General features: G+C 43.9%; 1 protein-coding gene and 1 non-coding gene across 2 annotated transcripts; one reads left to right on the top strand and one right to left on the bottom strand.

The window, feature by feature from the left end:
• Window positions 1-6,063: 6,063 nt before the first annotated feature.
• LOC121784354 lies at window positions 6,064-7,410 on the bottom strand. Its single transcript, XM_042182506.1, has 2 exons — window positions 7,126-7,410; window positions 6,064-6,990 (listed from the first exon to the last, which is right to left on the bottom strand). Exons 1-2 carry the CDS (start codon window positions 7,408-7,410, stop codon window positions 6,064-6,066), a joined length of 1,212 nt encoding a protein of 403 aa, XP_042038440.1.
• LOC121785632 lies at window positions 6,917-7,023 on the top strand. The gene has a single exon (XR_006047016.1). It is a non-coding gene; the product is annotated as a small nucleolar RNA R71 (small nucleolar RNA).
• Window positions 7,411-15,449: the final 8,039 nt, after the last annotated feature.

The following is a 15,449-nucleotide window of genomic DNA, read 5'->3' as shown; positions in this document are numbered from 1 at the left end:
CTTGCGGGAAACGCCCGACCGGGCGTTTTGTGTCTTGAAGAATCGCCCGACCGGGCGAACTTTCTGGACTCTCCTCATGCTTTTACGCGTTTCGCCCGACCGGGCGTTTTGAAGCTCATAATCGCCCGACCGGGCGAAGTTTCTGATCTCCGCATGCTTTGCCAATTTCACCCGGCGAACTTCCAGCTTCCAACCCTCCTAAACTTCAATACAAATACAACTTGATGAGTTATAATTAACATAAAAGTGTGTAGTTTAGGGGGAAAAGTATAAGAAATATGCTTCGCATCAAATACCCCCAAACTTGAGCTCTTGCTCGCCCCGAGCAAGGTACATTTTAAGCACGAAAACTCACCCAAACTTCACCCGCAAAGAGATTTTCATCAAAAAGAATCATGTAAGGATGTGAGTGACAAAATCTAAACCCCCAACATTTCCAATCGAAATTTCCCACTCTCAAGAACAATCACTCATCCCCCTAGAACTTCAAGTCAAGGTGCACTTCAAAGTAGGTCCGAACATACGATCAAACAACTCAAACCGTCATCATCGACTCATCAAGCACTACTAATCACATAGACACACGGATTTCAAACCGAACTTCTTTAGCTCTACCAAGTTATTTACACAACATCCACAAGCATCAACGATAAGGTCCAAGGTCTTGTTTCAAGGTTGTAATGGGGCTAGGGACGAGGTAGGATCAATATGGATAGTGAGCTCAAAGGCTACACATTTGAGTGCCAAAATCTTCCCTCCTACAACTTCCTTCCAAAGATTAACCAACGAAAAATTACAACCAAACCCACACTCCCCCAAACTTGAGATCTATTCCAGACGAGATTACACAAACAAACATAGAAGCTCTATCTTTATTTCATCAATTTATTCTTTTTTTTTTCTTTTTCTTTTTTGTAAAGACCTCGACTTTTGTGAATTTGGAGGTCGTCTTTTTCTTTTTTTTTTCTTTCTTAGAACTTCATTCTTTTCACCTTCTATCAAGTCTAGAAATGTCTATTCTTTACAATCCACCACCTCACACTCACAACTCAAAACACAAAGCTCAACTTGTATTTAGCACTCAAATAGTAGCAAGATCTATTGATGAGGCTAAAATTAGGCTTATTTAAGTAGCTAAGTGTTTGGCTAAGTGTTTACACAAAGAATAGGGAATTAAGCTCAAGGTGGCTTCTAGGGGATCATTCGATGGACTAGGCATGTGATCATTTGGCCATAGAGTTCATCCTAGTGCCTTATCCTCCCAAATCGTTAACACAAACGAACGCAAGCACTTCACTCGATAAAGCAAATCAATCCAACATAATTTCCACAAGTCATGCGATTTTCACACTCTCCTCAACTCAAGAAATCGGATGTAATCACGACATGCTTTTTCAAATAGATTCATGCACCCATTCCATTCATCCTAAGCTTCAAAGATGAAGTAAAATCAAGCACGAATTCCCAACCAGAAAGCCGAAGATAAAGCATGCACCCGTCAAATACATTGATTCAAAACACCTTTATCAAATAATACACCCAATAAACATGCATCAAGCATAAAAATCATTGACAACCCCCCCAAACTTGAATGCGTCATTGTACTTAATGCATGCATAGAAGAACAATTATAAAGTAAAGGGAAAGATACTCCCCCAAACTTGGCAAGAAGTCCATAGTGCATTCGGGTGGGAGGGTGGGTGTAGAAATCCTTTGTAGGTGTGCTTCCTCCTAAGCTCCAATCCTATCTCCAAGTTGCTCCTACAAAAAGAAACAAAACCTACACAAAGAAACACTCAATTCAAAATAAATGTTAGAGGAAAGAATTGAGCAAACAAAACCTCCAACATACGAAAACAAAAATAAAAGAAAAATAAAAACTTGGGTTGCCTCCCAATCAGCGCCTTTGTTTATAGTCGTTGGCTCGACCTTCCTCTTCCTTGCTCTACACTTTGGGATCCACTAGTGTAGCCAGTTCTCTTGCCTCCATGCCACTCTCAACTCCAACATAGGCCTTCAAGCGTTGGCCATTCACCTTCCAAATAGAATCACTCTTCTGATCTCGAATGTCCACAGCACCATAGGGGTACACCTTGTGCACCACATAAGGACCCCACCACCTTGACTTAAGCTTGCCCGGAAACAATTTGAGCCGAGAATTATATAAAAGGACCAGTTGTCCTTCATGGAAATGACGAGGCTTAATGGCTGCATCATGTATCTTCTTAGCTCGCTCCTTGTAGAGATCAACGCTCTCATAAGCATGAAGCCTAAACTCGTCCATTTCATTCATGTCAAACATTCTCTTCTCGGCTGCAGCATCATAGTCCAAGTTGAGCTTTTGCAAAGCCCAATAAGCTCTATGCTCCAGTTCTACCGGCAAATGACAAGCTTTTCCAAAGACCATCTTGTATGGCGAAGTTCCAATCGGGGTCTTATAAGCCGTTCGATATGCCCACAAAGCATCATTTAACTTTTGAGCCCAATCCTTTCGAGACGGCTTCACCACTTTCTCAAGCACCCGTTTTATCTCACGATTGGAGACTTCAACTTGACCACTAGTTTGGGGATGATAGGGGGTAGCAACCTTGTGTTGGACACCATATTTTCCTAGGAGGTTTTCAAACAACTTGTTGCAAAAATGAGTTCCTCCATCAGTGATAATAGCTCGAGGTGTCCCAAAGCGTTTAAGATGTGATTCTTGATAAACTTCAACACTACTTTGGCATCATTGGTTGCCGAGGCCACTGCCTCTACCCATTTGGACACATAATCAACAGCTACGAGAATGTACTGTTGCCCATTAGACTTGGGAAACGGTCCCATGAAGTCTATTCCCCAAACATCAAAGAGTTCTACCTCGTGAATGTTATTCATCGGCATTTCATTTCTCCACGAGATATTTCCGGTTCTTTGGCAACTGTCACATCTCTCTACATAGGCTTTTGCATCCATGAAGATAGATGGCCAAAAGAATCCGGACTGAAGCACTTTAAATGCTGTTCGACGTGCTCCAAAGTGGCCGCCATACACAGAATCATGGCATGCAGACAAAATCTGAAGGTGTTTATGCTCTCCCACACACCTTCGAATCACTCCATCACTACAAATACGGAAGAGAAACGGATCTTCCCAAACATACGTGTGGGTGTCACTCAAAAATTTCTTCTTTTGATTAGAAGACAACCCTTCTGGTATAATGCCCGTGACAAGGTAGTTTGCCAAATTAGCAAACCACGGCACATATGTTTCCCGAGCTTCCACTTGCAACACTTGCTCGTCGGGAAATTTCTCATTGATCCTCTTCTTTCTCTCGTCTTCCGTCTCTTCCAAGCCCTCTAGCCTAGACAAATGATCAACTACCAAATTTTCGGTCCCCTTTTTGTCTTTAATTTCTACATCAAACTCTTGTAATAAGAGGATCCATCTCACCAACCGAGGCTTTGCATCTTTCTTATTCATCAAATATTTGATTGCTGAATGGTCCGTGAACACTACCACCTTCGTGCCAAGTAAGTATGCACGAAATTTCTCAAAGGCATACACTATTGCTAGCATTTCCTTCTCCGTCGTGGTGTAATTCAATTGAGCTTCATTGAGTACTTTACTAGCATAGTAGACGGCATGTAAGACCTTATCTCTCCTTTGGCCTAAAACGGCCCCCACAGCATAGTCCGAAGCATCACACATCAATTCAAATGGCTTCGACCAATCCGGTGTGATAATAATAGGAGCTTCGACTAGCTTCTTCTTCAACAATTCAAATGCCTCAAGGCATTTATCATCAAAGACGAACTTGGCATCCTTCTCAAGTAAGTTACAAAGTGGCTTTGCAATCTTTGAAAAATCTTTTATAAATCTTCGGTAGAATCCTGCATGACCAAGGAAACTACGGATGCCCTTCACATTCGTTGGGGGAGGTAACTTCGAAATCATATCAATCTTAGCCTTATCCATCTCCAATCCCAACTCCGACACCTTGTGTCCCAACACTATGCCTTCTTTGACCATGAATTGACACTTTTCCCAATTTAGCACGAGATTAGATTCTTCACATCTTTGTAGGACCCGTCTCAAGTTTTCTAAGCAAAGGTCAAATGAGGATCCAAAGACGGAGAAATCATCCATGAAGATCTCCATGATGTCTTCATTCATGTCTGAAAATATTGCCATCATGCAACGTTGAAATGTAGCCGGTGCATTACACAACCCAAAAGGCATCCGGCGGAAGGCATAAGTACCAATAGGACATGTGAATGTCGTCTTTTCTTGATCTTCCGGGGCAATTGCAATCTGATTATACCCCGAGTATCCATCCAAGAAGCAATAATGAGAATAACCCGCAATTCTATCTAGCAACTGATCGAGAAATGGCAACGGAAAGTGATCTTTTCTTGTCGCCTTGTTCAATCTTCTATAGTCCATGCAAACTCTCCATGAGTTTACCAATCGAGTTGCTAAGACTTCATTCTTTTCATTGACGGTCACGGTTATTCCTCCTTTCTTCGGTACACATTGCACCGGGCTGACCCACTCACTATCGGAAATGGGATAGATCATCCCAAATTTCAACAATTTTTTCACCTCTTTTTCCACCACTTCTTGCATAAGTGGGTTCAACCTTCTTTGTCTTTCTCTTACCGGTTTAGCTCCATCTTCCATCAAAATTTTATGCATACAAATTGCAGGGCTAATCCCTTTGATGTCAGCAATGGACCATCCTAGAGCCTTCTTGTGTGATTTCAGTAGCTCTATCAACTTCAATTCTTTTTCATCATTCAACATCGCCGATATCACAACCGGTAAAGATTCACCATCACCAAGGAATGCGTATTTCAGATTTGTCGGGAGTGGCTTCAATTCTAGCTTTGGTGGTACTTCGATTGAAGGTTTCACATCTGCCGTGAAAGTATCCACCACACATTCATTCTCGAGACTTGGTTCATCAACTTGAGAATCTTCTATTTCATCAAAATCGACTTTAAGTGTCGAACCATAGTCTCTCTCCAAACTCCCTTTGTCATATACGCTTCCTTCTATTCTTGCCGAGCAACACATCTTGTCAAAAATGCACTTATCGAGGACATCAACTCTAAAACACGCTTTTGCATCACTAGGATGCTTCATCGCTTTCTCAACATTAATGGTCACTTGCTCACCATTAATTCTGAACGTGACTGAGTTGTCCTTTGCTCCAAGCAACACATCTCCCGTGGCGAGAAATGGTCTACCAAACAGAATTGGTACCTCTTTGTCCTCGGGCATGTCCAAGACTATGAAGTCAACGGGGATGATAAATTTGTCGACTTTGACCAAGACATCCTCTACTATTCCAGTGGGCTTCACGATGGAATGATCAGCCAATTGTAGAGCAATGTCGATGGGCTCCATTCTGTCCTCTAATCCAATGGCTCTAGCAGTTTTTAAAGCCATCAGTGAGATCCCCGATCCTTGATCTAATAAGCATTTCGTGAATATTGTGTTACCGATCTCACAAGGAATCACACAACTTCCCGGATCCCTCTTCTTCATTGGCATCATTCCCGAAATCAGTTGTGAGCAATTCATGCTCAAAGCCACTATCCCCTCATCTTGCAATTTCTCCTTGTTTGCCATCATATCCTTGAAAAACTTGGAGAACTTGGGGAAATTAGTGAAGAGGTCCACCAATGATACATCCACATTCACTTTCCGGATCACGTTCATCATCCACTCAAAGCTTTTCTCTTTGGGGACCCTCTTCTTCCTCTTGGTTGGATATGGTGGAGGAGGAATATGATCGGGGAAGTTGAACTTGCTTTTCGGATCTAGTGCTGGACTTGTCAATATCTTTTTCTTTGACTCCATTTCCACTATCTTCTTATCCTTCTCTTCTGCTGAACACTTTCCACTTGCATCGGATTCTTCACCATGTTCATTGCTGCCGGATGCAGCCTGTTCTTGACCATGTTGGGCCCCCTGCACCAACGCGGGACTTCCCTTACATGCCTCGTCCGCCCCTGCGTGCGAGGAATGCAAGCCTAACATCTCATCCGCCCCTGCATGTGAGATGCCGGAAGTACCTTAGCCTTCCATTAATGGTGTCGAATCCAACTCGCGACCACTTCTCAAAGTCACTGCCTTACACTGTTCATTGCCTCTAGGATTAGGTACAGTATTACTCGGGATGGTGTTAGGAATCCTCGTGTGTGATGCCGTGGCAAGCTGTCCAATCTGAGTCTCGAGATTCCTCATTGTCGCCTCCATCTGTCCAAACTTTTCCACTGTTCTTTCCTTGAAATTCTCATTCTCCTTTTGACTCTTATTCATAAAAGAGAGAATCTGTCCCAACTGATCTTCGACTGATGGCTTCTTCTCATAACCCGGGGGTTGAGTATTGTTCCTCCATTGATTACCCGAGTTGTTGCTAGGACCAGCTTGATTCCATCCCGTTTGTTGAGGCCTCCAATTTTGCTGATTGTTATATTGGTTGCCTTGATTGAACCCTTGGCGATTGTTGCCAATATAGTTCACATCCTCCACGGGAGGTCCTTGAAGACTTGGGCACTGATCAGTATGATGCCCGCCTTGGCACAACCCGCATCTCATCACCGTCACAGCTTGGGGTTGAGGAGTCAGTTGAAGAGATTTAACTGCCTTTGTCATCGACGACATTTGAGTGCTAATGTCCGCCAGTTGAGCCTCAATTGCGGTCACTCTTTCCGCATCCTTTGTAGCACCAAATGTATCTCCTGCTCTATCAGCCCCTCGCCTTGGATTGTGCCAATTCCGTTGATTGTTGGCCAGCCTTTGAAACAAAGCCCTCACCTCATCGTGAGTTAGATCATCTAGGTTCCCATTCGAACCTGCAGTCACCAATCCCGTGCCTTCACTGTTGAGTCCCTTGTAGAATTTCAAAAGGTCATGCCCCGGAGCTAGTCCGTGACTTGGGCATTTCCTTATCAACTCCGTGAATCTCTTCCATGCCTCCGCGAAGGACTCATCATACTTCTATCGGAATGAGGTGATCTCATCTCTCAACTTCTCAATCTTCATTGGAGAGTTGTATTCCACAAGAAACAACGACTTCAACTCTTGGAAAGTTGCTATGTTGTAGCCCGGTAATGAGTCATACCACGCTCTTGCCTTCTCCCTCAATGAGAATGGAAATAAGGCCCTCTTAATCCGATGATGCTCCACATTTGGAGGTCTATGAGAATTTGTCAGCTCGTAGAAGGCATTCAAATGGCTCACCGGATCTTCATCATCCCGTCCATGAAAAAGATTTCCTCCATTCACCAAACTGATGTAGTGAGGTGGAATGTTGACGTTGTCATTTGCGTAGGCACACTCCCCTGGGTACTCAATTCCCGATCTCAGAGTGTCGCCAAACCTCACCACGGGTGGTGGAATCTCATTGTTATCTGCCATTGATTCACCGTCTGAATCCTGATCCCTTTCTTCACCAAAGAGTCGGTTACTCCTGAATGGACTCGAATAGTCCGGGAAGATCTCAAACTCTGACCCTCTAACCTTACTTCTTCTTTGATAACAGAGTAGTCCAAACGGTGGTGTACCCTGTGATCGCGTGTGCATTCACTTTTTTTTTTTTAAACCTACACAACAGAAAATACACCAAACACAAACACAATATATTTCCTATTACCGAAAGCGAGACCTCTCGACAACTTCGGGGTAAGTACTATAAAATGTGTGTGCTTAAGTGAAAAACTAGACTACCTAAACTAAGAGTTAAAAGATGTCACCTAGAAAATATACTCCTTCGTCTTCAAGTCCAGACGCGGTAGATGGCTATCACCTCCAAGAACACGAAATGAGTACCTACAAAAATAAGAGAAAGATCAAAATAAAAATAAAACAAAACACAAACTAGAAGTTAAACAATCTATTGCCTTCCCCGGCAACGGCGCCAAAACTTGGTGTGTAAATTCAGGTTTATTATAATAAGATAAAATAACACTCAAGTTCAATTAATTAACCCAAAAATTACTACTTCGCTGCAAGACTACAGGATCGTGTGTAGTAAATTAAGGTGTCGATCCACAGGGAAGGAAACGATTATTTAATTCCAAAACACAGAAAAGACATAAAAAAAGATATTTTGGTTTGATGATTTTGATTAAAGACCATGCAAAAACAATTACAAGGAATTAAACAAGCAAGACGACTTAAGAGAAGAACATGTTACTCCAAACACTCATGGATAATACAATGATTTATTCTCATATCCAACTTTATCTTATGAATTACGGGACTTTACTAAAAATTCACGATGCTAGCACTAAACATGCTAGACATACAAAAGTTCAAGAATAGTTGAACACATATTCAATAAACCAATCTTCATTAATCTAAGAATCCTACGGATGCGCGAGAATCCAAGATCAACTACTATAAGCTCATGAAATCCATTACCACATTATCGTCTAAACAACTCTAATTGATAATTCATCACCACAAGGATCTATTCTATTCAAAGTTAAAGAGACATTTGATTAGAATTATGGAACTACTACTAATGATGCACCAAAAGTAATAGATTCAAACAAGGAAATTGTGATGAAGACGATCATAAGATAAAGAAGAACATAGTATAAATCAAACAATTAATTCATCCATCTACATGTTTGGAGCAACAATGGAGTTCTTAGCCTAGCATTTCCACACTAGAGAAAATAATAAATGGAGAGTCAACAATTAAAACCATGGAATACAAATCCAAGAAATGTTTGACTTGGTTCTTCCTTCTTCAAACTCGTGCTTCTCCAATTCTCAATTCCTTTCTGACGTGCTCTCCAGATTCGTCCCTCTCTCCGCTCTCCAGCACCATCCGTTTCCTTTTTCTTTTTATTTCCCCAACAAAACTGCCGAGAAAACTGCTGAAATGCAGTTGAACCACCAAACGCCCGACCGGGCGAAATTAGAAGGGATAATCGCCCGACCGGGCGAAAGGCTTCTGGATGGCTCGCGGGAAACGCCCGATCGGGCATTTTGGCGAACTTTCTGGACTCTCCTCATGCTTTTACGCGTTTCGCCCGACCGGGCGTTTTGAAGCTCATAATCGCCCGACCGGGCGAAGTTTCTGATCTCCGCATGCTTTGCCAATTTCACCCGGCGAACTTCCAGCTTCCAACCCTCCTAAACTTCAATACAAATACAACTTGATGAGTTATAATTAACATAAAAGTGTGTAGTTTAGGGGGAAAAGTATAAGAAATATGCTTCGCATCAACAGCCACTGAACTAACAAATCACAGATCGAACAACTCCGAATGAAATCATGCTTCTAACACTTAGAAATTACTGAAACAACTAGATCTAAGCTACCTAGGCAGAATGAAGCAAAATTGAACAGAAAGAGATGCATAAAAACAACTTCATTGCATAAAACGTTTGGATCTCAACAAAACACTTCAAAGGATGATAAGTACTGAAAATGCAGCAGATCCAACGATAGAAAACAAGTAAAGGTTAACTAAGAAAGCGAATAAAGATTGTTTTGCCACTCTAGGCGATGGAACTGCTACGACTACGGAATAAACTGGCTGGAACGAGAGAATGGAACTCCGGCGAACTGATGATCTTCAAGTGACTATGGCTGTGGCGAGGAACGAGACTCTGGACTGGGCTGAAGGACTGAACTACCGAGAGAATTCTACCTAAGAGTGATGATGATGAAAATTATCCGTCTCTCTCTCTCTAAGTGGCTTCCTTTTGTAGGGAGGCTTACCATTGATTTTAGGGTAAAACCTTGTGGCGAGATGACTTCTTTGCCCTTAATTGTGGTTGATCAGTCCCAGCTATCCTTCTTCTCCATCTCGAGCCATTTTTGCATGTATACTAGTCAGTACGTAATCGTTTTGACGCCCTTTTCACCTGAAGTATCTGAAGCTTTGCCTACTGGCTAGAACACTCAACCTGCACACTTTGAGCAACTGTTTTGCAGATATAATCAATTATGCACATCATACTGACCAGTAACCAAGGCCTAGAATACGACTTATCAAACTGCTCACACTTACCACATGCTTGTCCTCAAGCGTGAAGAACAAACAAAAAGAAGTAAGTCGAATTCTAGCCTGGTTACTCCCCTGACCGACTCTATCCTACCCTAGACTCTAACTATGACGCAAAGAAAAACACATAACTAAGACAAACACATAAAAGAAAACTAAAACACTTAGACACATTAACACAGTAATTGGGCTATATTTTCAACCATCCCTCCCCTCGGGATCGGGTGCAATCCGGCCTTAGACAGCCTTGAACTTCCGCCGCCCCCCTTTTCTCTCCCAGTCAGTATATCCGCTTGTCAGGATCGCCCACACCTCTCGGCCAAACACTAGGTTCACTCAGTCACTCATACCTCACCAGGAATGCTAGGACTGCATTTCTTTCAATATGCTCAACCACAATTGCTTCAGACTTAGATCTCACGTGTAGCTACTGAAGGGCTTAAAGGTTTGTAACAGGGCTATTGGTTTGTAATGTTTTGTGGTGGATGTTCCTAAGGCTCTAGGTTCAAAATTTCTTCTTTATTGAGGTGGGGGAACTGTGTGCATTTGGGCTCTTGGTTGTTGCTTCTCTTGGCTGGCGCTACTGGCTATGATCTCCAACTGGTCAGTAGCTTCTTGTGGCTTCGCCACCCTTATTCCTTCTCTTTCTTTTTGTGGCCAAGTTTTTCTGACCATTTTCTTTTATCTTTCTTTTTTTCTTCTTTCTTTCCAGCTTTTTTTTCTTTATGGCTTCGTCACCCTTATACCTTCTTTTTTTTTGGATCTGGGATAACTTCCTGGTCGATTTTCTTCCAAACTTTCTTGCCCAGCTGGATTCTGCTTTCTTGTACACCTTCTGGCCAGTAAGCTCCAATCGTCTCATGCCTTGCACACACAATCCCAGTGGCTAGGGATGTATATCTGGGTACAAAGAGTTAAGAAAATGAGTTCTAAAGGTGGTTTTTTTTAGGGGGGGGTTTTCCTACTGCCTTCAGTGTTCGCTACTCGTGGTCACTTCATCTTAGGTAGTTCGTGGCAGCCGCTCTTTTCTTTTCAAAATATGTGGAAAGTGGTTCCACTTAAAGCTTATAACTCACATTTTAAGAGGGCTTTCGTGTTTGGCTCTAAGGATGGGCTTTTCCCTCATACTTGCGTCATCTATCCTGGCTAGGAGGTACTAAGGGGGGTAGTTTCTGTTTTCCAGCATGTCGTATCTCCCTCAATTCCCCTCACCGTCAGCTCAGGACAGTTGAGTTTTAAGCCCAATCAACACACAAAAGAAAAAAAACTAGACCCAACAAGACACTAACACAAGCACAAACACTAACCACACAAATACACATACATCCTACTGGCCATTGCGTCCCCCCCACTTCACAAGTGTCGGCCCTCAGATAAGGCTGTGAAGTGGAAAAGGTAATGACCAGTATGGTAGATACAACGACATGCTAAAAACTAAAACTTCTCACACTTAGACTATATAAAATAGGCTAAGTGGGAGAGTTTAAAACCTAAGCAAAAACCAACAATTACAAAGCATATATATACATAAACTTCTCACACTTAGACCATGCAATGGGCTAAGTGTGAGCCAACATGCTTTCAAAAAACAACAAACAAGAAAACACAGAAAACATGCGCCAAAGAGACAAACCCTTTACTTCTCACACTTAGACTATTTTTTTTTGGGGTTTGCGCACAAACACAAATTATACTACATAAAAAAAATAATTAAAGTACGAAAAACTAAAAACTGAAAATAAAAAGAAAACTAACTGGTCAGGTGGGGTGGTGGTCACTTGTTCCTCTTGCTCCTTCGCGGGGCAGGTTGTGGTGCAGGTGGTTCTTCCGGTTGCTCCACCTCATTCTCGGATTGCTTGTTCCCAGATTCTGCCGACTCTTCGGCATCTCCTTCCTCTTGTTCCGCCTCTTGTTTCTGCTCTGCTTCTTTCGTCTCGGTTAATACCTCCTCTGATACTCGTGGTTCATTAGTCCGGCCTCCATGGCCAGTCGGTCCAGATTCACGGACCAACTTCCCGGTTCCCAATTCTTTCAAGATTCCTTCCATCACAATTGCCAAATGGCTTAACTCCGCTCTTGCTCTTTGATTATCTTCCGCCAACTCTTCGACTGCCTTTTCTAGCCTTTCCTGTCTCTGCTCCTGATCTTGTGTTCCCGGATGTGCTGCAGATCTCCCAGTCGGTATAGCTTCTTCTCCCATTGCGTAGAAACATGGTACGCCCTGCCTCATGTAAACGGTGTTCGTTCGGATGAACAAAGGTGTATCAAAGAGACCAGGAGGATCCACCATGATCTGGTCGGATAAGTCTTCGGCCTCCGTGATGATGATATTGTTTCTGACGAACACTCCCAAGATGTGGCAGAGAGTGAGGTTTCTCGCTGGGTGGGTGGCAATTAGATGGCATTGGTAGGCGGTCCAAAAACCTAAATGTAACTTCCTTCCGTGCTCGGCGCACCAGAGAAGGTATAACTCCGTCATCGATGTCCTAACAGCGGAGTTCGACTGTCCCTACAAATTGAAGTCCAAGTGAAGCTGGACTAGGCGTAGGATTGGGTTATTGAAATGGATTGAGCGAGAGAGAGTGGATGCAAATTCTCCAGAGGCTGGGTGAGTTAACTCCTCCCATGCTGCCTGGGGCTCAAATTCCACATGTCTGCGGGGAATTCCCTGCTCCCTACTTCTCCACTCAGGCCCTATGGCCTCCTCCAAACTGCACATCCCCAGACGCACGGTCCACTCAATCAGTTTCATCCGTATCTCTCCGCCAAACAGCCTAAAACTGATACATTCCTCATCTAGATCAGTGGTGACCTTAAACCTAAAGGTCGTGAAAAACTCCTTCGTTAATCTAACCGGGACACTCGGATCTCCATTCTCCAACAACCATTCGAATCCTAACGCTTGCAAATAAGAGAGAAACTGCTCGCGGGCACCCAACTCATTTAAAGAAGGAATATGAAGTACCTTTCCGCTCTTCACTTGCTTACTCCCTTCATCCTTGCTATCGAAAACTTTTTGTAGCTCCTTCGAATTGAAAAGCTTCATCTCCTCCGCTATCTCGTTAGTGAAGTCCACTGTCCACCTCCGGTACCTTAATCTCTCTACCGGTGGGTGGACTAACTCCCGATGATCATCCAGAAGCTGTTGTTCGGCGTACTCCTCATCCTCCAAAGAGATATCGCTGTCGGAGGCTGATTCCTCGCTGGCAGCGTATTCGCTATCACTTTGTTCCCTCCGGTGTTCCTGGACTCGCTGAACTGACTCAGTAATGACTATGCCAGTGTTCACTGTACGGGGCTTCTTGTTGCTGGGCTTCTTCTTCATAGGGGCCTTCCCCTTTCGTTTTCTCTCTTCACGGTATCTAACTTCCTCTCCGTCATCCTTGTCTTTCTCTTCTTCGGGTTCCTTCTCAGCTTGTGTCGAAAGTGGATCCTGGGCAGTAGGACTGGTCTCCTTGTGGCCTACTGACCTGGATGCGAGGTCCAGACCCTCAGCCATCCCGTCAACCTCTTCACCTTGGCCACTCAGTGTTGGAGAGACCACTTCGGTTTCTATTGCAGTATCCTCTAGGTCAGTAACAGGTACAGACTTATCCCCAGGTTTTGTGGGAGTGGTCCTCTCTTCTTCACTCAAGAACTCCACGGGATCTGCCTCTGTGTTCGGCTTTGCCTTACTAGCTGCCCTAAGCATCGTTGAGATACCCTTTGCGGCTTTGGCTGTCTAGCCTTAGGTTCGCCCTTCAACACCAACTTCCTCTTGACGGCTTTCGGTTTTGTCACCGGAGGTGCCACTGGGTTGGGTACTTCTGGTCTTGCTTCTGTTTCTTTTGCTTTTGTTTCCTGTGCTTCAATAGATGTATCACCCCTCTCTGCTTCTGGCTGGGGTGATTCCGGCATAATCTCTTCTTCCCTAGCTTGGCTTTCCGAGCGGTTTCCTTCTTCGGCTTCTTCACTTTCTCCTACTGCTCGTGATGCGAGGTCTAGCCCCTCAGCCACCACGACAGTGTCATCTTCCATCCGATTGACATCATCTAAAATAGCCTGAAATTCCTCATCGGTCATTATGCTTCTTGGCTGATACGTTCTGATCTATCTCCTCCCTTGCCACTTTTCGGGGAACGACTCCCGCCGTCAGCGTTTTCTCTGACTCAACTGCTCCCTGTAGGCTCCCCTGTTCTTGACCTTTCCTCGCTTCACGTTCTTCTGAGTCGGAATCGTAATGAGCTGAAATGGGGTCAATCTCCATTGAATCACTGTGTTGTGGAGTTTCTGAGGGTTCCGAGGACTTAGGTGGTGGGGTAGTCGATGGAGCTTCTCTTTCTGGTGGAATTCCGGAGGAAGTCGCAATGGGGGTGGGGAGTGTTGCTGTAGATGGCACAATCGGTTCCGAAGAATTTTCTCCGAGTACTCTCTCTTGTTCCCCGATTTGACCCAAACCGGCCAGCGCCGCCGACAAATCCCTATTGCGGTCCTGCTGTCGAAGAAACGCCGCCATTGCTTCCAAGGAGACCATTGTTGGCACTTGAGGAGTCGGCTCCGATGGTTACGGTTGCGGTTGTGGTTGTGGGCTCGGCGGACGTTCTTCCCGTGGCGGTGGTGATTCTGGTTTTTCTTCCCTGCGGGTGGAAGTTGGTTTGATTTTTGTTGCGAATGCTTTCCTTCCCATGGCTTCTGTGAAATTCTGGGTATGAAGTGGGGGTTGGTGTTTGTGGGGTGATGGTGGAAATTTTGCAGAGAGAAAAGTTGCAGAGTGAAATTGTGAAGTGAAAATGGGGGAGACGGCTGGTTATGGGTTGGAATAGGGCAGCTGTGGGTTTGCAACCGGTTATAGGCGGTTCCAAACCGCGTCGTTTGGAGGGAGAGACGGTTGAGAATACTGACTCCTGATTGGTCTGCGTGTCCACTCTCTCTGCTCACGCGACCCTTCCAGCCGCTGCCACCCTGCAAAAGCTGCAGAAAGTCCACAAATTCAAATTCGTCCCTTAATGATTTCCCGCTATATTTCCTAGATTAGAAATAAAGTAAAAAGGACACTTAAATAAAATAGGAGTTTCACCAAAATGGTATTCTGATGGCCAGTACGTACTCCCAATTAATATTTGAGGTCCGAAAAATATTTTTGGTTTTTCTTAAAACTAACTAGCATGCAAAGGTTCAAATTAATTAACTACCAAATATGTACCATATTTACATCTTCTTTAGGAGAATTGGAATTCTACTTAGCCAGCATATGCAAGTTATGCTGAAAAGAGCTAGCCCAGTGGAATTCCATTTCCTATCCTACCGGTCAGTATGAACCCTGAGTGTGTGGTCGCAGTGGAATCTCATCCACCACAGCCACGTCACTGTTGTCCCTAAACACTTTTAGCCTATCCCCATTCACAATAAAAGGTTCAGAGTTAGGAAGACTCCCTGAAATTTCTACTGCTCCAT

This window comes from Salvia splendens, chromosome 21 (genome assembly GCF_004379255.2).
Source record: "Salvia splendens isolate huo1 chromosome 21, SspV2, whole genome shotgun sequence".
NCBI classification, from domain to species: domain Eukaryota; kingdom Viridiplantae; phylum Streptophyta; class Magnoliopsida; order Lamiales; family Lamiaceae; genus Salvia; species Salvia splendens.
This window is presented reverse-complemented; position numbering and strand designations above follow the sequence as displayed.